The 27,651-nt window shown below is 48.9% G+C and overlaps 2 protein-coding genes across 4 annotated transcripts; one reads left to right on the top strand and one right to left on the bottom strand.

The window, feature by feature from the left end:
- Positions 1 to 1,274: 1,274 nt before the first annotated feature.
- Positions 1,275 to 21,608, top strand: Man1b1 (mannosidase alpha class 1B member 1). 2 transcript variants are annotated; one of them, XM_031369332.1, is made up of 13 exons: positions 1,275 to 1,631; positions 2,482 to 2,590; positions 3,446 to 3,561; positions 7,232 to 7,386; positions 9,273 to 9,382; positions 10,947 to 11,132; positions 12,790 to 12,938; positions 13,184 to 13,372; positions 17,372 to 17,562; positions 17,902 to 18,022; positions 18,527 to 18,724; positions 18,807 to 18,938; positions 19,719 to 21,608. In XM_031369332.1, the coding sequence occupies exons 1-13, from the start codon at positions 1,305 to 1,307 to the stop codon at positions 19,920 to 19,922; spliced, it is 2,187 nt and encodes a 728-aa protein (XP_031225192.1). In that variant the 5' UTR covers positions 1,275 to 1,304; the 3' UTR covers positions 19,923 to 21,608. The 2 variants fall into 2 exon arrangements, with proteins under 2 accessions (XP_031225192.1, XP_031225193.1); XM_031369333.1 differs by lacking the exon at positions 1,275 to 1,631 and adding an exon at positions 1,793 to 2,024.
- A 79-nt stretch (positions 21,609 to 21,687) lies between these two features.
- Dpp7 (dipeptidyl peptidase 7) lies at positions 21,688 to 25,685 on the bottom strand. 2 transcript variants are annotated; one of them, XM_031369334.1, is made up of 13 exons: positions 25,534 to 25,685; positions 25,332 to 25,445; positions 25,118 to 25,257; positions 24,862 to 25,025; positions 24,213 to 24,348; positions 24,040 to 24,121; positions 23,766 to 23,932; positions 23,531 to 23,591; positions 22,955 to 23,073; positions 22,707 to 22,863; positions 22,494 to 22,558; positions 22,102 to 22,172; positions 21,688 to 22,003 (listed from the first exon to the last, which is right to left on the bottom strand). In XM_031369334.1, exons 1-13 carry the CDS (start codon positions 25,628 to 25,630, stop codon positions 21,856 to 21,858), a joined length of 1,521 nt encoding a protein of 506 aa, XP_031225194.1. In that variant the 5' UTR covers positions 25,631 to 25,685; the 3' UTR covers positions 21,688 to 21,855. The 2 variants fall into 2 exon arrangements, with proteins under 2 accessions (XP_031225194.1, XP_031225195.1); XM_031369335.1 differs by having other exon boundaries at positions 21,689 to 22,003; positions 22,713 to 22,863.
- Between the last annotated feature and the right edge of the window lie 1,966 nt (positions 25,686 to 27,651).

Below are 27,651 nucleotides of genomic sequence, written 5' to 3' on the forward strand. Positions count from 1 at the left end.
AAGACAGGGTTTCTTTGTGTAGCCCTGGCTGTCCTGGAACTCACTCTGTAGACCAGGCTGGCCTCGAACTCAGAAATTCCCCTGCCTCTGCCTCCCAAGTGCTGGGATTAAAGGTGTGCGCCCAGCACTGTCCAGCTAAATTTTGGTTTTTCATGACAAGGTTTTTCTGTGCAGCCCTGTCTGTCTTGGAGCTTACTCTGTAGACCAGGCTGGACTCGAACTCAGAGATCTGCCTGCTAAGTGCTGGGAGTAGAGAGTGCCGCCACCCCCTGGCTTTTTCTTTCTTTTCTTTTTAGACAAGGTTTCAATCACTCTGGGGCCCAGGCTGGCTTGGCACTCACTATGTAACTTCCTTACCCGTGCAGTGGGAAGATTCCGTATGTGGGCATAGACAGGTATTGCTTTGCTTCTGAAGTCAGGGTACTAATGAGAAGGAGGAGGTTACTTAATCATTGCTCTCTGTGGCTGACTTGGTTTTCCTCTTTCAACCCCCTCAAGACCTTCATTGTCGCTAGATTCTGAACCTTGACAAGGATTTGTCCCACAGTGGCTTATCATTTTTGCTCGGTTTGAACTGAAAGATTTTCAGCTACAGATTTTGTTTTATTGGTCTAACAAACTCTTCCTATTTCTTCCCTTTGGCATGCCAACTGCCATCTCCTGGTCATGAGCAGCAGCGGAACTTGGGAACACGTGCAGACCTGGCTTGAGTTGGTGTGCAGAGCCAACAAGAACTCTGCCTTTTGTGTGGCGCAGTGGTGGCCACGCCTTTAGTCCCAGCACTTGGGAGACAAAGGCAGGTGGATTTCTGAGCTCGAGGCCAGCCTGGTCTACAGAGTGAGTTCCAGGACAGCCAGGGCCATACGGAGAAACCCTGTCTGGAAAAAAACAAAAAACATAAACAGAAAAAAAACCCCAAACAACAACAACAACAACAAGAAGAACTCCACCTTCATTTTGCAAGATATGCAGACCTCAAAGTCATCGCACCATCTACTGTGGTTCCAAAAAGCTACATTTGAGGGCACTGTTGTAATAAGAGACCAGCGAGGACTTAAAAGTAGGGAAGGGGCGGAGGATCAGGCACATCTTCTGTAGGGAGATTCAAACTAAATGATCGCGACCTAGAGAACTCTCCACATCCCCAGAAACACCACAAGGAAGCTATTGGGAAGCAGCGGTTTCACCCACTGATCAGTGGGCAGTTTTGTCGTTTTGCGTGTTTTCCTCGAGGGAACACGCGCACGGAAAAGAGCGGTCGTTTAAAACCTGTTACCGAGTACGTAGGTAGGGCTTGGAGCGTAATGGTCGCAGAAAGGGTCGCTCTCAGGCCGGAGCAATTAGAAAGGACAGGCCGCGGCCTCAGGGCGCAGAGCCACCCCAGGTCTCGGCCTCGGCAGGGCCGTCCCTTCCTCCGCACAGGAGTTTTGCGTTTCACCTTCAGGCGCGCCAGAGTGAAGCCCGAGCTAGCTCTCCGAGACCGAGCGCAGGACTTCGGCAAGGGAGATGGTCCGCAATTCAAGGCAAACCTAACTACAATAAGGAACAAGTCTCCAAACTGTAGTGAGCCCGCCCCCACCAGGGAGTCTGCAGGACGCCCGCAAGGGAGCGTGTGCGCGCGATTCAGTGACGTAAGGACGCGATGAATAACGTCAACGGTGCGGGGGGCGGGTCTCCTGACGCAAGCGACCCACCAGGAACTACCAGCCCCAGGTGTACGCAGGCGCGGTGATTAGACTAGGGTTCTGAGCTTGCGCAAGGACCGATAAAACGCAGCGCGTGCGCACTGGTGTTTAGGGCGATGGGCGGGGTGTGGAAGCCTTCGGTATGGCAGCCCGCGGTCTTCCTCAGTCTTGGGCTTCCTGACGCCTCCAGTAAGCGCGGTCTCTTGGGCCGGTTTTGCAGTTATGTACCCGCCGCCGCCGCCGCCGCCGGCACCTCACCGGGACTTCATCTCAGTGACGCTGAGCCTGGGCGAGAGCTACGACAACAGCAAGAGCCGGCGGCGGCGCTCATGCTGGAGGGTGAGGCAGGGTCCAGGCTGGAGGAAGTCTTACCGAGGGAAGTGCCTGGTTGGAGCGTCCATATCTCCTCCAACTTCGAGACGTTTCTGTGCTGCGTCTGGTTCTCGGGGATTGGGTCGCGGTGTTGTTGCTTCCCCTGCCTAGTGCCAGGTGCCCTGGGGGTCCTAGGCTGAGGGGCACGGGCACAGCATGTACGGTCAGATGTATGGTCCGATGCAAGGTCCAACGACGCCTGAGCCAAGTCATGGGGATTTCAGGAGTTTTTCTCCATTGCACGTGCAGCTGGACACATGGTGTACAGATCTTTTGCCACGTATGAGCTCGTGTGCTCTGTCACCGCTAGCACTGCCCTATCAGTGTAAACATTGCTGAGCGGGAACTTACCAGCCCTCGGGTCTCTCTGAATTGCTCTTGTAACCGAATCTGTGACAAGTGTCATTTTCCGGCTCTTTCTTAGAAATGGAAACAACTTTCTAGGCTACAGCGGAATGTGATTCTCTTTGTCCTGGGCTTTCTGATTCTCTGTGGATTCCTGTATTCTCTTCAGGCGGCTGACCAGTGGAAAGGTATCAAATACCAGTGGTGCTAGGGCACAGGGGGTGCAGGCTGAGGTCAGATACATTATTGCAATCCAGATAAAACAGTACCACAGGGCATGTGGTCACAGATTGAGAAGAAATATAGCAGAGGGGAAATCGTGGAGCTCAGTAGGACCATCTGGTGTACAGGTGACCCTGTAGGCTGCTCTCTAGGTCTTTGGGGCCAATAGTGCTGCCTCTCCCCATCTGTCAATAAGGGCAGATGTATCAGCACTAATCACATGTCCTTACCATGTATTACAGTATGTTTGCCTACGGCCAGTAGATAGCCTAAGAGGATGTCTAGGATGCTTTCCGGGCTTCTTTGAGGTTGGAGACTCAAATATTGCTTCAAATTGCTCAAATCAAGCTGCCTGTTTAGGCATTATTAAACTGATATATTGGGGGCCGAGGTCCTTGTATGTTGTGCTCAAGGGCATACTCTGCCAAATTCTTGAAAAAGAAATAATTCAGCTTGGTAAAGACTGTAGTCCTGGCACTTGGGAAATAGAGGCAGGAGGATCAGGAGTTGAGGCCAGCTTGGGCTACAAAACCCTGCTCAAGCTGGGAGGTAGTAGCACTTTTAATCCCAACATTTGGAAGGGAGAAGCAGGTGAATCTCTGAGTTTGAGGTCAGCCTGGCTTACAAAGTGAGTTCTGGGACAGCCAGGGACCCACAGAGAAACTCTCCAAAAAACAACCCTAATACCAGATTTGATACCTCTGGGCCTTCTTGAGTTCAGTAGCTTCTTGAAAGTCTCACTTCCTGAAACAAATAGCACCTGTTTAGACATCTGTTCTGGAGCCTATGTGGGCCTTAAGGTGAAACGTTTGCTTCCACAGCTCTGAGTGGCAGACCTGCAGAAGTAGAGAAGATGAAGCTAGAAGTCCTGCCTGCCTTACCAGCTCCTAAGAAGGAAAGCGCTGAGCCAGAAGGGTTTGCAGACATACTCTCTCAGGTATTTCCAATAAAGGCTGTATGGGGTTGTCACTGGGGTCTGTTTCAGAGGATTCTAAGTTGGCAAATACTGCCTCTTTCTCTATCACATTCAACCTTGAGGTTCTGTGCATAAAGTTGGGGAAGGAAGAGGCAGACACTTGCTTCATTCTCTTAGAACGCCACCATGGTTCAGCTCCTGCGTCAGGTGCTGGCTGCCCACTTAGGAAGAAAGAGACTTTTCTCTTTGGAGGAACCACAGAAACTGATAGGAGGGGCAGGTGAGAAGCCAGCAATAAATAGGATCAGACAGTTGATTGGCATGTGTCAGAGTACACAGATGAGTGCTGAGAGGTGGAATCACCCCTGGCTCCATCTGTCTAGGTGGGCAGGGCAAGGCTGAAGGAGATAGACCTTTATAAAGTGACCTGGTGGAGGCAGGCTGGGATGTAGGAACTGGGATCTCTCCAGTTGTGGTTCTGGTGGTGCCTAAGGGGTGTGGACAGTGTGCTGAGGAAGGAGAGGAGAGCTGTGCCCAGGCGGAGGTACTGCACAAAGGAGCAAGATGCTGCCCAGAGAGGTTATGGTGTGGAAAAGAGTGAGGGTCCCCATACAGAGGGGTCTTTGAGAAATGAGCAAGAGCCAGCTTAGGAACACTGAGGCGCTCCATCTAAAAGTCAGTATGGGGCCGGTATGGGTGGGTGATATGAGTATCACTTGCCAGGGGAGGCATTTCTGGCAAAACCTAGGTAGAGGTAGTGTAGTTTTTCTAGACTGGGTTGGAACAGGCAGGTCTCATCCTGGGGTACCCAATCTGAGAAGCTTGGGGTTGTGGGAATGGGGAAGATGGAGTGGAGCCCAGAGGTAGGGCAGAGGCAATAAAAGAACCAGTTGCTGAGAGCTGACTTGTGATAGGGCCAGACTCAGAATTCTTGAGAGTTGGGGTGATTGTCCACTGCAGTTGAGTTATACATTACTCAAGCCTTTGGCTATTTGTTTTTTTGTTTTTTGTTTTTTGTTTGTTTTGTTTTGTTTTCACATAGCCAAGACTACACCTAGCAGAAGTTACAAGTCTTTAACTTCCCTTGTGGGTAGTAGAGTCTTGGGCCGAGGTATAGGTTTCATATACCTGAAGACTATAGGATATTGTACAAACAGGAAACCTCTGCTGATGGCCACTCTAGAAAAATGTCTCCTTGGTACTGGCTCCATGTCGAGAGTGGATGAAGGTCGGCCTGGGATCCAAGCATGGGGTGTCAGTCCTGGTGAATTTAGGGGTGCCTTCATTCTAATCAGGGAGTGTTGTACTTTTTTCTTCTTCAAAAAGCTTGTTGTTTCTAAGTTGCTAGATGCTCACTAGAAAGTACAAGAAAGAAAGGGGCTGGCAAGTCCCTTGGTCAGGCCATAATGGGAAAAGGAGAGAATGCCATCCCTGTAGAACTGTCCATATAACTTTTGGCTGACAGACTTACTTCTAGATGGGGTCGGTGCACAGGCTAGTTCCCCTCCTGATGCTGCTTCCAGTTTTCTGGTGTTCTTTGGCCTCTAGCTCATGAAATATCTAACAAAGAATTCAGAGGTCTTGTGTGATAAAACTTCCTGGAGAGACATAACACATGTACTCACCCCCAGATAGGAAAGCCATGACAGACCACAGAATGGATATCACCAAAGTCCAGCTTAGTGACCCAGTGACTTTTATTGGGTGGGAAGTGACTCAGAGACAGCTGTATCATGGAAGCCTACCCAGCATGAGTTCAAGAGCTGGAAACCTGAAGCTACTGAACATTCTGCAGGCGGCTTAACCAGGTCAGAGAGTGTCCTTTCCAGGTGGTCTAACCCTCTTCCACGAAGCTTGGCTGCATTCTGCTCTTTCAGGCAGCTGGTCTGGTCTCAGTCTTTGTAGCTTGATCTGAGGATCTTCATTGTAGCTAAGCTCCTCTAAGAGGGACTTTTCAGCCTATGCTTACTCTAACAGTGAGGTGCCTAGTGAGTTTGGTCAGTTTCGGGGGTTTCCTGCTCAAGGACCTTCCTGTAGGATGGAATGTTTCAGTCGGGGAAACTTCCCTTCTCTGGAGTTTCCCTTCAGCAGTGGGGCTGTCAGGTGGGAGAGGAAGCATTTGAGTTTCTCCAGTGGTTCAGTATGCTGCCCTCCACAGCCTGTGCACTCTGTCAGATGCTCAGACTCTGGCTTTTCTCTGCAAGGAGAAAAGAGCTTTGACATATCTAGGCTTCAGTTGACTTGAGTGTTACGTGTGTTTAAGAAGACACTATTGCCACCCTACTCAGCACAGCTTTCTAAATACTCACTGTACGTGTGAAGGTACCATTGCCACCCTACTCAACACAGCTTTCTAAATCTCGATTTACTTCAGTAGATTTATGCATGTGACCACTTGAACACAGTTGAGGACAGGTGTCATGGGCATCTAGTTAGTTGGTTGGTTAGGTTTTTGAGACAGGGATTCTCTGTGTAGCCCTGCCTATCATGAACTCACTCTGTAGACCTCCAACTCAGAGATTCACCTGGCCCTGCTTCCAGAATACTGGGATTAGGTCTATGCGATATGTTCTGTTTTGTTTTGTTTTGTTTTGTTTTTTCAAGACAGGGTTCTTCTATGTAGCTCTGGCTGTCCTGGAACTCACTGTAGACCAGACTGGCTTCAAACTCACAGAGATTTGCCTACCTCTGCCTCCCAAGTGCTGGGATTAAAGGCATGTGCCACCACCCACTCCTTCATTATGTGTATTTTTATCCTGAATTTTTGGTATCTTCTCTCATGTTAGTTCTTATAGCTGGGTCAACCACTGCATGTATGTTTTGCCATAATTTACCAAGTTATTTATTGAGGATATAAATAAAGCTAAGAGTGAATTTCTGTGCTTGTTGCTATGGAAGCTCAAGAGTCTGGGAAGTACGTCTTCTTATTGACAGGCCTGCCTTGGGTATGAGAGTGACAGGGGGATACCCAGCACTGTTATTTTCATCCCTGTTGTTTGTGAAAACCCAAGGCTTTCTATACTTTCTCAGATGGAGGCTGCATAACCCTCTCAGATAGCTGTCATCCATGGCATCCTTATCTTTGCCGTTCTTACTTATTTCTGGGACTGTTTCAGTCTTTCTTTTTTTTTTAAGATTTATTTATGCATATGAGTACACACTGTAGCTGTTCAGATAGTTGTGAGCCTTCATCTGGTTTGTGGGAATTGACTTTAGGACCTCTGCTTGCTCCAGTCAGCCCTGCTTGATCTGGCCCAAAGATTATTATAAATGAGTACACTATAGCTGCCTTCAGACACACCAGAAGAGGGCGTCAGATCTCATTACAGGTGGTTGTGAGCCACCATGTGGTTGCTGGGATTTGAACTCAGGACCTTCAGAAGATCAGTCAGTGCTCTTACCCACTGAGCCATCTCACCGTTTTCAGTCTTAAAATATCCTTATGAGGGCTCTCAACTCTTTATCTAGACCTGTACTAGTTATTTGGTATTTCTACAAGTTCTTAAGCAGCTCATCTCTCAAACCTTCAGACTGCTAAAAAATGAAACCAATTCCCCTCAAGGCTAGCACGAAGTCCGTTGCCTTCTTTGGGTATGGATACATACTTGAGGGACAGACTCTTACACGTATAGAGAAGCCCAGGCCGTTGACAGGTGATATATTTTCACATTTGACTCTGATTTTGGTTTAGAAGCGGCAAAGACATTTTCGGCGGGGCCCTCCCCATCTGCAGATTAGACCTCCCAACACAGTCTCCAAGGATGGGATGCAGGATGATGCTAAGCAGAGAGAAGCAGCCCTGGGGAAGGCTCAGCAGGAAGAAAACACACAGAGAACCGTCATCAGGTACCGCTAGCAGGAGATGGGTCTGAATGTGCAGTATCTAATGCCAGCTTGCTTGGTTTGGTTTTGTTTTAATGAAAACTCATTTTGTCTATGTCATATTTCCCATTTGAAACAGACAGTATTCTAAAGATAGCTTCAGTGAGTTTCATTATACAGTCAGATTTCAGAGCCACATTTGGCCCGTGGCCTGGTTCTCATGGTGTGCTGGTCTGTCTGAGAGCAAGGCTGTTTTAAGGAATGTGAGGGTAGAGTTTCAAGAGAAGGAAAGTAAGGCCCAGCCTTTCTCTGTGCAGGCAGCTTCAGGAGTGACCGTTGGTTGACAGGCCCCTCCTTTTCTAGCTCCTTCTGGCTTGGCAGTGAGCAGAGTGAGAGGGCATATCCTGGCTCCTTGGAACTAGCTGGTGTTTGTCGGCCGAGCACGTTTCTTGCTTGCAGTACCTACAGACACTTCAGCCTAGGTGGCTTTCAGCTTCTTTTCCTACCCAGTGCCACATTTGAAAGCATCAGGAGTGGCTTATGCTCCTGATGTTCTGAGGATGTGGAACCTGTGGTCTTAAATCCACAAGCACATGAGGAGACAGTGTGGAAGAGTCTCGTGTGCAGGAGGAGAAGGCAGTGGCAGATCCAGCTTAGGGTTCTTAAGGACAGAAGCTCTTAGAATAGAGGTGCAGTAGGACCTCTGGAAGAGCAGTCAGTGCTCTTAACAATTGAGCCATCTCTTCAGCCCTCTGCTCAGGTTTTTGAAGCAGTCCTTTGTGTTCTTGCTTCAGCAGCGTGTACTAAAGTTGGAATGACACAGAAGACTAGCCTGGCCCCTGTGCCATGCAGATCTGTGAAGTAGCCTATATTATAGAAAATAAAGAAAAAAGCCAGATGTGGTAGTGCACACCTTTAATCCCAGCACGTAAGAGGTAGAGGCTGGGGCTGGAGAGATGGCTCAGCTGTTAAGAGCACTGACTGTTCTTCTAGAGGTCCTGAGTTCAATGCCCAGCAACCACATGGTGGCTCACAACCATCTGTAATGGGATCTGATGCCCTCTTCTAGTGTGTCTGAAGGAGGGGACAGTGTGCTCACATAAAATAAATAAATAAATCTTAAAAAAAAAAAAAAAGAGCCAGGCAGTGGTGGCACACGCCTTTAATCCCAGCACTTGGGAGGCAGATGCAGGTGGATTTCTTAGTTTGAGGCCAGCCTGGCCTACAGAGGAAGTTCCAGGACAGCCAGGGCTACACAGAGAAACACTGTCACGGAAAAATGAAGAGAAAGATACATTATAGCAACACCAAAAAAGAAAGTTTTTTGGTCTGCTTATTTGTGTCCTGTTCCTGGTGTGCTTGTCATCATGCAGAACCATAGGTGGATCCCCTGAGTTGTCACATCTTACAGTGCCAGTCTACAATACCCTGACTCCTGTACCTATATGCTTCCTCTGGGTTTATCCAGTGAATTATTAGTGTAGGAGCTTGAGCCTCTAGCCGATGCATCCCTCCCCAGGCTTGTTCCTTGAGATTCCTTGCACATCTCAGGAACTCCTCTTGCTTAGGTCTCTCTGATCTAGGCTTTTTCTTAGAGCAGCCCTAGGATTATCTTCTCTACACCAAGATGGCTATACCCAGAGAGAGTACCATGTTCCAGATAGTGTGTAGTCCTGGAGCTCACTCTGTAGACCAGGCTGGCCTCACTCAGAAATCCACCTGCCACTGCCTCCCAAGTGCTGGGATTAAAGGTGTGCGCCACTACTGCCTGCCTTGCCTGGTTGTTTTTCTGTCACTCTAAATGCCCTGCTCCTAACAGATGATTTCCTCTCTGGGCAGGCCTTGTCCTAGGCCTAGTATGGGGTTTGGAGGGATGATCTAGCTGACTGCTTTCTCCTCTCCCCTTCAAGCTGGCGGGGAGCAGTGATTGAGCCTGAACAGGCCACTGAACTTCCTTACAAAAGAGCTGAAGCCTCCATCAAACCTCTGTTTTTGGCATCTAAGATTTGGAAAGAGCCAGGTGAGTTTTGCCACCCTCTTGCCTCACCAGAACCTGTGCCCAAGAGCCTGGGGGTTGGCACTCTGTGTCCAGGTTATGACCTCCTGCCTGACCCCTGTACAGCTCACGCTTCAGCATCTGTACTTTGTCAACATACCTATTATATCATTCTGACTACCAGAGCACCGAGCAGCCAGGGAAGATGCTCTGTTGGAGAAGGTTGGTTTTGCCATTCTGCTCCTGGGCCAGGTTGTGCCTGAGCATGAGAAAACACACAAAATTAAAGTTGTACAGTTTAATAATAAAGATTTAATCAGGCTGGGCGGTGGTGGCACACGCCTTTAATCCCTTTCATCGAGGCTAGCCTGATCTACAGAGTGAGTTTCAGGATAGCCAGAGCTACACAGAGAAACCCTGCCTTGAAAAACAAACAAACAAAAAAAGATTCAAAGTTTTAATCATTCTTTTTGTTTTTTTGTTTGTTTTTTGGTTTTTAAATGACAGAGTTTCTTTCTTTGTAGCCCTGGCTGTCTTGCAACTTGATCTTTTGTAGACCAGGCTATCCTCTGTAGAGGCAGATCTGTGTGTCTCTTGTCTCTCAAGTGCTGGGATTAAAGGTGTGCACCACCACTGCTAGCAACAATAAAAATAAAGGTCTCGTTAGTGGAAAGAAGAGACACAATGTCCCTTGATGTGTCAGCTTATTTCTAGACCTCACAGGTCTCTGGGCCATGTGGCACAGTTTACTGAGATGTGCTAGGTCCTGGCCTTGTGTTCTGTGTGTATTAGCCCATTCCTAATCCTAGTGTGCTTGGCCTGCTTCTATTATATAATCTTTGACGTAGGAAATGTCTGCATAGCTTCATTGTACATTGAACCTTAGAACCTACTGGGAAGAGGTGTGTGGTGTAGCACCTCACAGATTACTATGTGCTGCTGCCTAGTTTAGGAGAAGAAAGCTCCCAGTGGGGTTGAGGTGCTCTCAAGGAGGCCACATAAAGTTCTGATGTTGTTCCCGTGGGACTCTGGAAGCTCATCTGGTTGGAGAACCGTGTACACATGGAGCGTGTATCTGCCACAGTCTGCCCAGTCACTGGTTCCTGCTTAGACTTTGGCGGCCAGGTTCCTTTTTTTTTTTTTTTTTTTTTTCTCTTTTTTTTCTTTTTCTTTTTTCTTTTTTTTTTTGAGACAGCGTTTCTCTGTGTGGCCTTGGCTGTCCTGGAACTCACTCTGTAGACGAGGCTGGCCTCGAACTCAGAAACCTGCCTGCCTCTGCCTCTGGTGGCCAGGTTCCACATTCATTATCTTTAGTGTAGTGGTGGACCATAGGAATGCTGCTATCTTCCCCTTGAACAGAGAGGGACTCAAGGGCCTAGTACTGTTGAGTGTGGCCTCCAGGTGACATGCCTACTTGTTACTGGATCACTGAGGGTCTAACCTGTGCTTTGGCCTCCTGCCTTCCCCACTTCACTGTAACTCATGCTTCAGACCAGTGCTACATTAACTGAAGGGTTACGGGTGGTCTTTGGAAGTCTTGCCTGTTCCAAGAGTGAGACTGTTACTGCCACTGTGCTTTCTCCTCTAGGCCCCCCTACTGAGCGCCAGAAGGGAGTGATTGAGGCCTTTCTCCATGCCTGGAAGGGTTACCAAAAGTTTGCCTGGGGCCATGATGAACTGAAGCCTGTGTCCAAAACCTTCAGTGAGTGGTTTGGCCTGGGCCTCACCCTCATTGATGCCTTGGATACCATGTGGATTTTGGGTCTGAAGCAAGGTAAGGACTCCTTTTTTGATTGGACTGGGTTTCCGTGTGTGACACGTAAGCCAAAACAGCATTCGAAAGTTCCCTCCATTTTTTGGTGTTTGGGCCATGAACACTGCTCCATTGGACTTGGTTTCTCTCTTGTCCTGGATACAGGAAAATGTGTGCTTGGTGTGCTCAGGGTCTGTTTCTCATCCAGGCACTCGCTCAGAGCAGCTGTCATTACCTCCTGAAGAGGAGCTGAGTGTGGCCTTGGACTCTCAGCCAGTCTGCTCTGATGCAGTTAGAGGGCTGGACTTGCTCTGGTTTTAGCTCCAAGATACCCTACTGATGTTATTCAGATCCCATTTAGCTTGGTAGTGTGGGTCCTTAATAATTTCTAAATTGATAATTTTTATTCTTTTAAAAGGCTTATTTTTGATCATGTGTAGGCATGTATGCCTGCATGAAGGTATGTGCATGATATGAGCACAGGTGCCCTTACAAAGCCAGAGGCATCAGATCCTCTCAATTTGGAGTTACACATGGTTATGAGTCTGCTTGTGGTGTTGACAGCCATCTATGAGAACAGCACTCTAACCGTTGAGCTCTCATTCCTGCGCCAAGATTAAGTTGCTTGATTGCTTGAGCAGCTTGATGGCCACCCAAGAGCCACTCACAGTGCTGCTTGTGTCATGGCCCCTAGACTGTGGTCACCAGGGCTGCTCCATAGGAGACCCTTCCTGCAGAAGGCATTTTGTTTTGGGGTTGTTTGTGAAATTCCTTTCTTTTGTGTGTATACGTGTGTGTGGGTGCTTGTATGTATTATGGCACATGTGCAGAGGTCACAGGCCAACTTGTGGGTTCCAGGCACTGAACCCAGGTTATCAGACTTTAGCGGTAAGTGCCTTTATTCACTGACCATCTCTCCTGCCCTGTTTGTTGTTTAAAGGCAGGTCTCAGATAGCCTAGTCTGACCCTGAGCTCGATGTATAGCTGAAGATACCTACTTCCAAGACTGACTATTATTTTGGTTTTGGTTCTAAAAACCCAATGTCTTAGGGGATAGAGCGAGAGCACTGGCTGCTTTTCAAAGGACCAGGTTCTGTTCCCAGCACCCACAGAGCAGCTAACAGAATCTGGTGCCCACTCATAATACACAAACATTCATACATGCAAAACATTTATACATGTAAAATAAAATAAAGTGTCAAAATATATCTTAAAACAGGAGGACTGAAGAAATGGCTTAAGAGTAAAGAGTAGTGGTTACTCTTCCAGTGGACTCAGGTTTGGTTCCTACCACCCATCTGTAACCTCATTTCCAGAGGGAATCTGATGCCTTCTTCTGGTCTCTGGAGGCATTGTACATACATTGTATACACACACACACACTCACACAGCATTGTACATACATTGTGTATACACACACACATACACACAAGCGCACGCGCACGCAAAAAACACCCAAATACATAAAAATAAACAAAGTCAAATAAAAATAGGGTCTTAGTATATAGCTTAAGGTGTCCCAAAAGGTACTCTGTAGCCCCTGGTCTTGAACTTTGGGCAGTCCTCCTGCCTCAGCCTCCCAAGCACTAAGATTGCAGGCCTGTGCCCCTGCACTTTGCTCCACCACAGAGTGACAGGGGTGGACTTTGCTCTCTTGCTCTCACTCTTCATTTCACAGAATTTAAGCAAGCCAGGAAATGGGTATCAGAGAACTTAGACTTTCAGAAGAATGTCGATGTCAACCTGTTTGAGAGTACCATCCGCATCCTAGGGGGCCTGCTGAGTACCTACCACCTGTCGGGGGACAGCCTCTTCCTGAGCAAAGCTGTGAGTATTCATGGCTAGACTTCCTATGACCTAGTGCTTTCCTCTTCCAGTGCATTTGAGTTTCTTCTCCATTGTTGTATATGAGCTGCTGTTGTACTACTTTTGCTGCTGTGATGTATAGGAAAGTTCTTGATGCTGATGCTTTAGCCTAGTTTTGCTGTGTTAGGTGTTCTCTCCCAGGTGGGGCACTGATGGGTGAAATGTGGAAACCCACTCTAACTTGGATCTCTTTGCTTTGATGCTAGGAAGATTTTGGAAAACGGCTAATGCCTGCCTTCACTACGCCTTCCAAGATTCCATACTCTGATGTGAACATTGGCACTGGATTTGCCCACTCACCCCAGTGGACTTCAGACAGCACAGTGGCAGAAGTGGCGAGCATTCAATTGGAGTTCCGGGAGCTCTCTCGTCTTACCGGAATTAAGAAATTCCAGGTAGGGGCTAGAGGTTAAGAGCTGCTCACGCAAAAGGACCCAGCCTCAGTACCCAAAAACTATGTGGTGGCTCACAACCCTCTGTTTTGTGCTTTTTTTGTTGTTTCTTTGTTGGATTTGAGGCAGAGTTTCACTGTATCTCTCTAGCTGGACTAAAACTCATATGTAGACCATAGAAATCCACCTGTCTGCCTCCAGAGAACTGGAGCTACAGGTGTCATCCACCACACATAGCTGTCTTACAACCTGTATAACTCCAGTTCCAGAGGTTCTGACATCCACTTTTGGCCTCCATGTGCCCTAGGCATACAGGTGGTACACATAAATGTAGGCAAACACTCATACACATAAGAATAAAATTTCAGTCCGGCAGTAGTGGCACACACCTTTAATCCCAGCACTTGGGAGGCAGAGGCAGGCAGATTTCTGAGTTCGAGGCCAGCCTGGTCTACAGAGTGAGTTCCAGGACAGCCAGGGCTACACGGAGAAACCCTGTCTCGAAAAAAAACCAAAAAAACACCGCCCCCCCCAAAAAAAAAAACAAAAAAACAAATTACTTGTGTGAAAGATCGGGGGACAACTAAGGTGGATTCTGTCCTGTCTTTCTACATTTATATAGCTGGATTCAAGGATCAAGTGCAGGTCTCTAGGTTGCACAGCAAGTGCCTTTACCTGCTGGGCCACCTGATTGTCCCTTACTGATTTTCAATATGTCTGTTATATTAAACCATCTATTAATAACCCTTTTCATGTTATGCAGTTCAAACTTGTGCCAGTTAAAAACTCCGCTTCTATTCCCAGCACTGACAGCTCCGGGCTTCTGTCTCTGGGAAGGGGTATATAGAAGGGACTCGTGTGGGTAGAGGCCACACTCTCCAGATGGCATTTTTCACTCCGTCTCCTCTGTACTGTAGCAGTTGTTGGGGTTCCTGTCTTTCCCTGCTATAGTCACCCCGCACATGGGTGACTTCACTGTGGTCTTGCTGTTCTGCTGCTGCTGCTGCTGTACACATTTGGTTGCTTCTGGGTCTTAGCTCTTTGAGTGACATTGCTTTGCCTGTGGCATACAGAGAGCTGTTGGAGATGCACTTTGAATCCTTGAGCTTCTTCACTTGAACTGGACTTGCTGGGTCACATGGTAATTCTGTGCTTACTGTTTCATAGAACCAGCATAATGCTTCCCACTGGGACAGCACCAGTTTACTTTCCCATCAGTAATAACAACATCCCAGTTTCTCCACATCCTCAACATCACATTTTTGTTTGATCACACTTTCTATGACCAGTCAGTGTGGCTGGTGTGAGGTAGCATCTCATTGTGATTTGACCTGTATTTCCCTAGTGTTCCTGATGATGAACATCTTTCATGTGCTTACGTTACTGCTCTGGAGAAAGGTCTGTTTGAGTTCTTTTGACCATTACCTTTTTGTGTTAGGTTGTGGAATTAAACTCAGGGCCCTGCACACCTTTCTCTATACATACTCCCAGCATTGAAGCCATCCCTGCATTGCCTCTTAGCCCACTTTGTTTTGTGTTGTTTTGGGTAAGGACAGCAAGTCTTCCAACTTTATCCGTTCTCTTTTTTTTTTTCTTTTTAAGATTTATTTATTTTATGTGTATGAGTACATCATTGCTTTCTTCAGATACACCAGAAGAGGGCATCAGATCCCATTACAGATGGATGGGAATCACTATGTGGTTGCTGGGATTTGAACTCAGGACCTCTGGAAGAGCAGTTGGTGCTCTTAACCGCTAAGCCATCTCTCCAGCCCTCTTTTTATTCTCTCATACAATACATCCCCACCACAGTTTCCCTCTACCCCTTCCAGTTTCCTCTCTATCATACCTCGAACCCCTGCTTCTTCCTCTCCCAGATCCACTCCTCAGTTTCTCTTCAGAAAAGAGCAGACTTCCTAGGGATATCAACCAAACATGGCATAACAAGATACAACAAATCTAGACACAAGCCTTCATATCAGGGCCAGTGAGGCAACCCATTAGAAGGAACAGGGTGCCAAGAGCAGGGGAAAGGGTCAGAGATATCCTCACTCTTTGTTAGGAGTCCAAAACACCAACCTAAGAACCATGACATATATGCAGAATCTAACACAGACCGATGCAAGCAGGCTCCAAGATTGCCACTTCAGTCTCAGCCCCATCAGCCCTGCTTAGCTGGTTCTGTGGGCTGTGTTCTCAACCCCTGTGGCTCCTACAATACCTCCTCCTCCACTCAGTTTCCAAAGCTCCCAAGGGGAGCTTTGAACCCAATGGAGAGCTCTCTCCACCTAATGTTTTGCTGTGGGTCTCTGCATGTGCTCCCATTAGTGGCCAGGGGAAGTCTGTCTGGTGATGATTGGGCTAGGCACTGATCTGGTGATTTGAAATTTCTTGAAAATTGTATATAGGTTTTAGGATGTTTTTTTTTGTGTTTCAAAAAAATAGGGATTGTATTGATTTTGTAGATGACTTTGGGGAGCCTGGACACTGCAACAGTTAAGTCTTCCAACCTGTAAACATAAGAGTTTTTATTCATTTATACCAGTTTTTTTGTTCATTTGTTTTGTTTTGTTTTTATGAGACAAGGTTTCTCTGTGTAGCCCTGGATGTCCTGAAACTGTATAAATCAGGCTAACCTTGAACTCAGAGATCCCACCCGCTTTTGCCTCTTGAGTGCTGATATTAAAGGCTTACAACACCACTACCCAGCTGTTTATATCAGTTTTAATACCTTTCTTCAGTGATGTTTTGTTTTGAAACAGGGTCTCACTGTGTAGCCCTAACTGGCCTGGAACTCACTGTATAAACCAAGCTGGTCTTGAACTCAGAGATCTACTTGCCTCTACATCTGTCCTCTTAGTCCTGGGATTGAGGTTAAGATGTGTATCACCATACCCAGCCCTCTCTGTGGGATTGTATAGATTATTATAGAAGTCTTGCACCTCTGCAATTGATTTCTAAATACTTCATTTTATTCTTTATGAAATATCTGTGATTTTATCACATACAGCTGTTATGTTGAGATAGTCCCCTTTTTTTGGTTTATTTGGTCTTTTTGTGGTGTTAAAGAATGGCAAATCTAGCTGGGTAGTGGTGGCGCATGCCTTTAATCCTAGTACTTGGGAGGCAGAGGCAGGTGGATTTCTGAGTTCAAGGCCAGCCTGGTCTACAGAGTGAGTTCCAGGATAGCCAGGGCTACACAGAGAAACCCTGTCTGGAAAAACAACAACAACGACTAAAAGAACCCCAAAAGAATGGCAAATCTAAGGCCCCATGCATACTAGGTACCACCAAGCCGCAGTCAAACCTGAAGGTGTTCCTTTTTGTTTCTCATTGGTTGAGTGTGTTGTTGTTTTTTTTTTTTTTGGTTTTTCCAGACAGGGTTTCTCTGTGTAGCCCTGGCTATCCTGGAACTCACTCTGTAGACCACCAGTCTGGCCTCGAACTTAGAAATCTGCCTGCCTCTGCCTCCCAAGTGCTGGGATTAAAGGCATGCACCACCACCACCTGGCGTTGTTGAATATTTTTATCAGGAAAGGGAAGAATCTGTTTCCTTCTGATGGTCCTGGGGTTTTGTTTGTTCATTTGTTTGTATGTTTCTCTGAGACAGGGGCTTAGTCTGTGGCCCAGGCTGGTCTTGAACTTGATGCAGTTCTCTTGAGTCACAGGCCTGAGCTGTTAATGCCTTGGTTGATCTGATACTGTTTAATCAATTGAGATGATCATTGTGTTGATGTTTGTGACATTGAGTGGTTTTCCCGTGCTGGACTGTCACTGCATTTTGAATCATGAGGCATGACAGCTTACTGTCTTGATAACTTGCCTTGCCATTGTGTTGTGGAGGATCTTTGCATCCACTTTGTGAAAGAAACTGGTTTTGTTTCCTTCCTCTGGGTGCCTTCCTGCAGCTTCATGGGACAGGGCAGAATGTGTTTCCTTCCATTTCCTGAAGTTTGAGAAGAACTGGTTGGAGTAAGCCCGCTTTCCCCTTGTCTGCCACAGGAGGCCGTGGAGGAAGTGACAAAGCACATCCACTCCCTGTCTGGGAAGAAAGACGGGCTGGTGCCTATGTTCATCAACACGAACAGCGGCCTCTTCACCCACCCAGGAGTGTTCACCTTGGGTGCCAGGGCTGACAGCTACTACGAATACCTGCTGAAACAGTGGATCCAGGGTGGCAAGAAGGAGACACAGTGAGGCCTGACCACTGCCTTGATGCAGGGCCCCCAGCTTCTGTCCCCACCCTTGGCTAGAAGCAGTAGTCGTGCAGCCAGTTTGCCTCCTCTAAGGAGCTCACTTCCCAGATGGCAAGGCCATTCAGTCAGCACGGCCCGCCTTAGAGCTGTGTTCATGTTGGCAGGTGCTCAAGAGCCTGAGCACTGACTCGGGCTGTGTGCAGTATTTGCTTCCTGAGCGGGGCCAGGTCTATAGAGCTTGTGTGTGGGTCAGGCCTAGTGAAGCTCCTGGTCCTGTAGCTCTGAGGAAGACAGTGCCATGACTGAGCTTGGAGTAAGCTGACTTGCTGTTCACAGGTTGCTGGAAGACTATGTTAAAGCCATTGAGGGGATAAAAGCACATCTGCTTCGGCAGTCTCAGCCCAGAAAGCTCACCTTCGTGGGAGAACTTTCCCATGGCCGTTTCAGTGCCAAGATGGTAAGCTGTGTGGACTGGCAGAACCTGTGGGCAGCTGCTTTTCTCTGCGACTTTCAAGATCTTAGCTTTTGTTTGCCAGTAACAAGGAAATCTAGTCATCAGCTATGTGCCATGGCCACGGGTTGACCTTTGCTGCCTGGCTTGACCTATTCTTGTGACAGCCCCAAGCAGAGGCCCCACATACCCTGAGTGCAGCTGCCCTCCTCATGGTCCTCTCTGTGGTTCCTGAAGCAGCAGATCTCTGAAGGTGTTTGTAGGCAGGTTGAGGGGATCCAGAAAGCTGGGTTGGTAAGGCCCCCAGTAAGAACTGCACTGTAGTTTTTCCCCTGGACTCTAGGGCACAGAGTGCTTTGCCAGGACCTGAGTCTGCAGGTGAAAAGTGCTGCTGAGCCTCCCTGCCCCAGTCAGGCAAGTGCTTCTTGCCTCCAGTTAAGTTGACTGGTCTCGGTACTGGCCAAGCAGCGTGGGCCTAGGCCCAAATGTGAGGGGATGCTTTGATTCCAGGACCACTTGGTGTGCTTCCTGCCAGGGACGCTGGCTTTGGGTGTCCACCATGGCCTGCCAGCTGACCACATGGATCTGGCTCGGGCACTCATGGAGACCTGCTACCAGATGAACCAACAGATGGAGACAGGCCTGAGCCCTGAGATTGCACATTTCAACATGTACCCTCGGGCAGATCATAAAGATGTGGAGGTCAAGGTGAGCCTGGGCATGGGCTGGACTTAGGCGGGGTGATGCCAGCAAGGGTGGATACTCCCTGAGCCTCTTGCTCTGCCCCTAGCCAGCTGACAGGCACAACCTGCTGCGGCCAGAGACGGTGGAAAGCCTATTCTATCTGTACCGTGTCACAAGGGACCGCAAGTACCAGGATTGGGGCTGGGAAATCCTGCAGAGCTTCAATAAGTACACACGGGTAAGCTGTTAGGTGCCTCTCTATATGGCCTTGGCTGATGACAGACACAGCTAGGTTCCTGCAAAGCTCTAGCTGGACCTACCCTTGAGGCTGCTGTGGCACAGACTGGAAAGAGTCACTTTTCTGAGGCTTCCAGTTGGCTGTTCCCTAGTTGTATGTGACCTTGATAGTGTAGTCATCCTGCTGAGCTTGGTGGTATCAGGGCCCTGTTGTCTTTACAGGCTTACAGACACCCAGTGTTTCCGGGCTCACTTTCGGGACCCAAGCTTTTCTGAGAAGGGTCTTTTTCTCTTGCCCTGTTGTACCCATGGCTTATGAAACACTCGCAGTGAGCCAGAGCACTGACCTCACACATACACCTCCCCGGCTGGGGTCCATGGCCTACCTTGCCCTCTCCCTCACTGTGACGTGGCCAGAAAAGGTTATAGAGCTAGATGTGGTCTAAGTGTGACACCTAGCTCTTTGCTCCAGACCTCAACAGCTCCAGCTTCTTGCCAGTGCCTGCCCTGGGTTGTGCTTAACAAGTTAGATCCCGGACATGTCCTGTAGCTGTGCCCTTTTTGGAGGTATTTTCTGGCCACTCGGGGGTTATTGGCATTTTATAGGGTCCTCTGCAGAACTGTGGTTGACCTTGGCCTTTGCTAGGTAATTGCTAGGATGGAGCCTGCCCTGGGGCCATATATGTGGGGTTGAACAAGTAGTCTGAGTGACACCTATAGCTAGTAGTTCTTCCCAAGGCTTGACTCAACCTGTGTCATTGAGGCTTTGACTCTTATGCAGGTCCCCTCAGGTGGCTATTCTTCTATCAACAACGTCCAGGATTCCCACAAGCCTGAGCCCAGGGACAAGATGGAGAGCTTCTTTGTGGGAGAAACCCTGAAGTACCTCTACCTGCTGTTTTCTGATGACCTAGAGCTGCTCAGCCTGGACACCTGTGTGTTTAACACAGAAGCCCATCCCCTGCCCATCTGGGCTCCTGCCTAGGAGAGCACCTGGCCTGGGCATTGATGGAGGTTAAGGTGGTCCTGTTGGGTCTGTGACCTTCACAGGGCCCACATAGTTTTGGGTAGCCGTCAAGTGTGATGCTCCTGCCCAATTGTAGGTCCCTCCCGTTTCAGCTTTTCATGAAGGTGGTGGGAGGGGCAGGAGTCAGACCAGCTGGTATGGGTTCTGGGATTTAGGCTGTCGAGTCTACCAAGCCTTTGACTTCCTCAAAACCTCTCATCACAGCTCCCGATTCCCATACCTGAATGATCCTGTTGGCTGGCTGCTGGCAGCCCCATGGTAGTCCCAAGACTTTTTATCACCTCCTGGGACCACCCAGGACCCCAGTGCCTGTATTGAGTTCAGAGTGATAGCCTAAACCAGTGAGGTGCTAGGCTTGGCCCGATGGCCTGTGAAAGCCCTGACTCTAGATTGACCCACGGGTCCACTGGGCCAGTATGACCTTGAGGGTCCTTGTGGCTCTAGTGTTTACGGGTTGGACTCAGGGATCCTCCTGGCTACCCTACTGGGCTGGCAGGGGTTACAACGGCAAATTTGTCTTATTCCCAGGATACCCTGGTATAATGTGATTTCTCAGCTGAGAAGAAAGTGGACTTGGTCCCATTGTAATGGGTCTTGTGGAGAGTGGGGAAGGGATGGTGTCTATCTAGACCAACCTTAAGGGGACAGCAGGTTCTCTGGATAACATCTCAGTAACTACCCCTAAAGTCAGAACTCCTGTCTACTTCAGGTAGGAAGAGCTGGGAAGGGCAGGCTTTGGCGCCCTTATACAATCAGTCCAGGATGTTTGGTTATGCTGTCTCAGAATGGTCTGAGGATCACATGCTGCTGCTGCTGCTGCCTGATAGGTTTATGGCAGTTTGTGCCTTGGTGTCTGAGTCCATGGAATAGGCCCTGTCTTTGATGAGTTGTTACTAGACTATCCCTGGGCCTTGGCTATGATTCTCCTATCCAATTTCATGCAGCACAACATAGGGCAAACTGGACAGAACTGAAAGGACCTCAAGGCTCTGGGCCTGTGTTCCCTGTGCATCCCAAGATCTGGAGATTTGAAATGCTAACTCCTCATCTGCAGCTCCAAGCACCTCAGTGGCAATCACCCTGTGCCTCTGAGGTCCAGTAGTTGCTCGGGGGATTTCCTGTCAAACACTTGTACCCTAAGCCAGTTCTAAGACCAAAGGTGTCTACAAGAAGGACCTGGCTGGTAACATATCCTTAGGCCTCGAATTCATGGGTAGAAACTGTCCCCATCCCTTTGTTGTAGCCCCTTCGTTGATGTTGGCTTCTCTCTATGCTGTCCTCCTGTACCAGGAGACCCATAGGCTTGTAAATGGACAGGTTCAGGCTGTGGTCAAGGCCTAAGCAGTTGAGAAGTGTATTCTCTATCTCCTCCCTTCCTCTCTCAGATGTATTTTGGAAGATATGGTTGGTGTCAAAGGGACAGCAACTGCCATGTGGCCCTCTGAAGGGTTATTGTGGATCAGAATGACTGGGTAGATGTCCTCAAAGCTGGGAGCCACATTAGAGCAGACAGCATGGGAATGGGCTTGGGAGGGGAGGCTGGCGCCCAGTAGAGGCAGGTTTCCCTCCCTAGCCCCCCACCCCCGAGCAGGAAACCTAAGAGCGGGAGTCTCTGCTTAATTAAATGTCTAAGTGGTCTCGGCAGGCTGTGCACAGTGTTATTTTGTGTAGAGCATATCTCCAAGTATCTCACCCCTCCAATGCATGGATCCTACTAGACAAGGACACATCAACATATATTTATTCAGTTTTTTCTGTCTACCACCAACTCCTTGCTTGAAGTCCAGCTTAGACAAACCACCATGGATCTGAACAGTCCATCAGATGTAAGGCAAGCTGTCATGCCACAGGTGCTCACGTAAAGCAAGGGCTCTCTGGGTTTGGCTGCATCTTAGCTTGAAGGGGGCTGCTGCTTAGGCCCAGGCCACCATGGCATTGCTAGTTGCTTTAGTCTGGCTGCTGCTACCCACTCCCGAATGAGGGTAGCTTCTAGCTTGCGCGCCTCCACGACAGATGGGGGGTCTCCCGAGTTAGATGCTCTAAGAAGCAGATAAGGGGTGGGGATACTCAGCTGGTGGTATGCCCATCTAACCCACAACCAAACACTGGTCCAAAGGTGGACTGCACTATACTGCACCTGAGGTCTAGGTGATGTGCTCCCCCCTGGATGGTGACAGCAATGACTGATGCACTCAGGTTGCTCTGGATCTGTTGGAAGAATCTGAGGCATGTGGTCTGTGCTTTAAGCCACAGGTAGGCAAGCCCTCCCCCATCCTTGCACCCTGACATAGATGCCAGTAGATGCCAGTACTGTCTTTGGGATGCAATAATGAGTTTACTGCACAGCTTCAAGTAGCTCCATTGGAAAGAGAGGTTGGATGTGATGGGCCAGATGTTAGACTACATTAAGTGATGTAGGGAAAAAAGCAACCCAAAAGAGAGAAGAGGAAATAATGAGGATCGGAGTGTGAGTCTGCAAAGTTCTGTGAGGAGCCTGGCAATGTAAGTCTGTTGCCAGGCTGGACTTACCCCACCCCCTGCCCAGGGGTCTAGGTCACCGTTGGAGAAAATGATGTTGCTGGCCGCTTTAAGGTCTAAAAGGAACACAGCAGGTAGTGGCAAGGTATCCAGGGCTTTAAAGCTGTGAGCTGCATCTAGGTACTGCAGAACCAGCTCAGGACAGAGGGCAGGATCCTTCCCAGCACCCAACTCCCAAACCCAACCCCCAGCCCAGCCCTTTACCGCCACCCCAGAAGCTGGTCTGCAGCCAGTTTGGCCGGGGCCACACGCCCCATGTATTAAGGCAGTATTGCTGGCGGAGTTCTTCAGAGAATGGGATTTCAGGGAACATGTCTGTCACGTTGTTGCTGTCAAAGGTCAGATTGATCTCCGTACAGGCCTGCAGGTGCCCCACAGTAAAATAAGTCAGACAGGCAAGCCAAACACCCTACCCCTATGCCTGCCAGTTTAGCTCCTCTCTGTCCACAAACCTGATAGTCCCAGGCCCTGGCGTCAGAACCAGTGCCACAGCCAGTGGGATCAGCACAGCTTTGGTACAATCGGTAGATGTCATAACAGGGTTCCATGCCAGAGGAGTTGTAGACCAGCCCTGGATAGGATTAGTGCTGGGAACAGGAGCCAGCCAGCCAGTACATGCTCCAGGCTACTACCCACCCACCTTGGAAGGAAGGCTAACACAGGTATGCCACAGTGAAGTAAACACTTGGAGTCAAACAGCCCAGGGACACTATCTTACCCCCAGTACCCTGCCCCACATCAGGGCAGAACAGGTATGCAGAACTTTGTGGCCAGGGACTCCAAAGGCCCCATAGCAACCCTCAGGGATAGCCAGTTCCTAGGATGACTGCGAAGTCATGTTACCCACTTCCGCTTATGCCCAGTTCCCAAAACACAGGTCCTGTCATTTCAAAAGCTGTACTGGGTCCCCTGCTACATCTCAAATAGCCTACCAGACCAAGCCCTGGGTAGGGTCCTTTCCCTATTCAGCCCTGTGTCACTGTTAGAGTTGGCACCCTTGCCCTATGAAGGCCAGGAAGTAGACCCACCTGCCAGTGCCCGTAGACCCATGATCCTCTGGCCCTCACTCAACAGCCGTTCACAACCCACCTAGAGAAGGGCGGCAGAATGTCTCTCAGTGGAGACCCCTTTCACAGAGTGTGAGTCAGGGCTGTAGCCTACACGGACACAACAGCATCTGATGGCATGAAAGCAGGTAGCTACAAGGCTCTTAGACCAGGCTAGCATTACATTAGGTCCTGCACCCAGGGAGAGCCACCTCACCTTGACAGGATTGGCAGGAAGAGGCCCTAGAAAGTCCGTAGGGTACGGGTAGTCCATCATGGCAAGCACAGTAAAAGCATTTCGGGCAAACCCAAAGAGCTGAGTCAGGTCTTTTGGATTGGAAAGTGATTGGCAGGTACCAAAATTCTGGCTGATGGTGTCATAGGCTGGGAGGAGAGAGGCCAAGAGAAAAGGCTGAGAAAACTGCTGGCAAATGTGAAAGGCAAGAATGAGTGTCCCAAAGTGGGCAGCAGATGAGGAAGGACTTCCTCACCTCCCTGGAGGAACAAGTCTTTGATTTGCTGGAAGGCATCCCGCACAGCCTGGGCGCACTTGGGACTCTGGCCATAAAAGTCCTGGAGAAGAGACCAAGGTTGCTGCTGCTGCTGCTGCTGCTGCTGCTGCCATTCTTGCACTGGCCTGGGGTACCCAAGTCCCCTCACTCACTGCTGTGACATCTTGGAAGAATTGGTAGGAGTTGCCAAGGCCTGCAACAGCTACAACAGGAGCGCTGGCTGCCAGTGCCCCAGCCACCAGGTGGGGGTACTTCATCCTCATGTAGGCGCTCAGCATCCCCCCGTAACTGGGAGGACAGGGCACAGGATTATGGTTGTGGGAAGCTGCCCGTAACTCAGGCCAGCAGCCTCACCATCCTCCCTAGGATGCTCAGAAGTCCCAAGTGTGGGGAAAAAAGGACCTGAAGCTGTGGGCCTGATCCCAGGGCCAAGGCAGATACAGTCTTCACTGGGAGAATGCACCTGTGGGTGCCCTGCCCTGGCCCAGCAATGAAGACATTGCTGAGACAAAATAGAAGGAATTGTTCCACTAGTGTGAGCAACATAGCATACACTGCCTATGAGATCCACTCAAGGAGGGCTTCCAGGAGGAGGTAAAGCTAGACACAGCCCTTCCATGTATGGGGCTAGGCATACGGAGGTAGGCAGAGGATGTTGAGAATATAAGGGATACCTCTTTGGCCCTCCTTGTATAGGGTGTCACTCTGTACAACAGGGTGGGGCCTTAGAGTGGGGTAAGTTTAGGACTCTAGGATCTCTTGTGGGGCCAGATCTGTCATGAAGGGAGACCAAGGACCCACCTTCCTCCAAAGGCTATGGTGGGAGCATCCTGGACCCCAAGATCCTGCCGCAGGGCCTGGAGCAGCACAGCAAAGTCGGCCAGTGCTTGCTCCACAGTCAGCAGCTGTGTATACCCCGGCTGTGTGGACTGCACACCGAATGGAAGCGATTTCCCATAGTATCGCTGCAGGAAGCAGGAAGGGATGGCTAACCACTGCCTCTGTGCTTCCCACCTCCTTCAACTCAGGGACTGCCCGGAACTGTCCAGGTACCCACGTGCTCAGCAAAGACAAGCAGGGCCTCCTGCTGGGCTGCCAGTTCCACCATGAAGCCAGAGTTGTTAGCGAAGGACCAGATATCCCCCTCATTTCCTGTGTAGAAGAAAATGGGCCCCTCGCCCATCTTCCAGAACTTATCTATAGGAAGTAAATGGGTTTCCGTAAGGCCAGATATACGCAAGTAGGAACCATGCAGTGGGGCCAGCACTCACCTGACACCAGGAACCGCTGGCCAAAGGTTTTGTTGCCGAAATTCTCAAAGTTGAAATGGTCCATGTATTGCTCAAAATAATTCTCATGAAAGTCTGGGTCTAGAACTCTGTTGGCTGAGGGCAGTTACAGAGGCTCAGGGGCTGGTAGGGGTCATCAGGGATCTAGAAGGGTCAGGAGGGAGGGCAGCCAGTCTGCACTCACCCCTGGCCTGGAGGTTGCACAGTCCCAGTGTCAGCAGCAGGACCAGGATCCAGGAGGGGACCCCACGGTCGACAAGGTAACAAGGCTGAAGATTCATGCCTGATTCTGAGCCCGGCGCCGGCTATCATGTGACTTGGTCACATGACCGGCACAACAGGCGGTGCGACGTCACGTGACAGCGGGAGGTTGGGGGCTGTCTTACTGTGGTTGGATTCTAGTTGGAAGACCAGCCTACTCTTCCTCTTACTTCAGCTTCCCGGTTCTTCCATCGAAATTTCTGGGCTCCTACTTGTTTCCACAGAGGTGGTTACTGTGGAGATCCAGGAAGCAGAGAGATGGCTAAGGCTCATCAGGATGTATGGTCTACCAAGAGTCCAGCTCCTGAGTACCACAAGGTGATGGGTGGGAGGGTCCTCCCACACAAGGATACCCCAGGATGTTGAAGTCTCTAGGGGTTGCAGGTCGCACATGTTCCACTGACTGCTAGAGCTACCTACTCGTTCAGCCCTGGGCATCACCATCAGGTGACCTCTCTGCTTCCAGTCCTCAGTTCTGGTCAGCACCAGACAGGTCCATAATTACAGAACCAGGGAAACTGGAACATTTCTGTCTGTCCTCAGACAATGGCCTCAGGAAGGTAGGAGGTTGCTGCAGGGGGATAGTGTCTCTGAGAGAGGACCCTGGACTTTCTGGGAGTCTCTGAGCTCCTCTGTTCTTCCCACTGCTGGCACTGTGTCCACAGATTAAACAGAATGGGAGAAATGGAGGGGCAGGGCTTCTGTTGGAAGCTGCTGCCCTCTACTTCATTGGCATAGAGTGTGCAGAGAGAAGAAAGAACAAGTTTTCTCTCTGGCACCCAGTCCCAGGTCTGGAAGAGGAGAGACAGCTACAGACATTGGTAACTTGGACTGGCTGGGCCATGAGTGGAACATGTCACTGTTGTGTTGCCCAGTAAGAGCAACCTGTGGCGTGACCTCTATGTGGCTTGTGTATCTGCTGGTGTTCTGCATTTAAACATTGTCAATGAACGTTCACACTCTTCCTATTCTTGAATCTCCTTTTGAATTTCATGTCCTGTTACTTTGAAGTTCCTGCCTGTCATCTGTTTATGCAGCCCACTCCCATATGTCCTTTGAATGCAGAAATGGATTTCCTGTGGCATTACACACAGGTCTTTGTTATCACACATTTTTTCTTTTTTCTTTTAGGGCTTGGAATCTTGAGAATTTTCTGTAAGTCGTCTTCTTTTTTAAAAAAAGATTTACTTATTATGTATACAGTGCTCTGCTGGCCAGAAGAGGGCACCAGGTCTCACTACAGATGGTTATGAGCCACTATGTGGTTGCTGGGACTTGAACTCAGGACCTCTGGAAGAGCAGCCAGTGCTCTTAATCGCTGAGCCATCATCTCTCTAACCATCTTCTTCCTTTTAAAGGAATTAGTCATATTTATTTTATGTGTTTTGCCTGCACATATGTATGTATGTATGTATGTATTGCCACATACATGTTTGGTTTCCTTGGGGTTCAGAATTAGGTTTTGAAACCTCTGGAAGTACAGTTATAGATGGTTACTTTTAACCACTGAGCCAACTCTCCCTTCCTGAGTTTTAAGGTGGAAAGGTGTGTTCAGTTATCAGTATCTTTAATTTTGAGTTAGGCATCTTATCCCTCTCCCTTCATACTTCTTTTTTTTTAATTTATTTATTTTAAGTATATGAGTACACTGTCTTCAGACACATCAAAAGAGGGCATTAGATCCCATTACAGATGGTTGTGAGCCACCATGTGGCTGCTGGGAATTGAACTCGGGACCTCTGAAAGGGAAGTCAGGGCTCTTAACTGCTGAGCCATCTCTCTAGCCCCTCCCTTCATACTTCTTACTAGTGCACATCTACTTAACATTCTACTTAAGTTTGAAAATGTTAGTTTGTTCATTTTATGAAATGGCTGTTTTACCTGTGTGAATGTCTGTGCACCATGTATATGCAGTGCTCATGAAGGCCAGAAACAGGTGCTTAATACCCTTAGATCTGTTATATCAGGTATTTCTTTTTTTATTAGATATCTTCTTTATATTTCAGTAGTACTGAATCAGTACTTTCCTGGTTTCCCTTCT

This window comes from Mastomys coucha, unplaced genomic scaffold, assembly GCF_008632895.1.
Source record: "Mastomys coucha isolate ucsf_1 unplaced genomic scaffold, UCSF_Mcou_1 pScaffold15, whole genome shotgun sequence".
NCBI classification, from domain to species: Eukaryota; Metazoa; Chordata; class Mammalia; order Rodentia; family Muridae; genus Mastomys; species Mastomys coucha.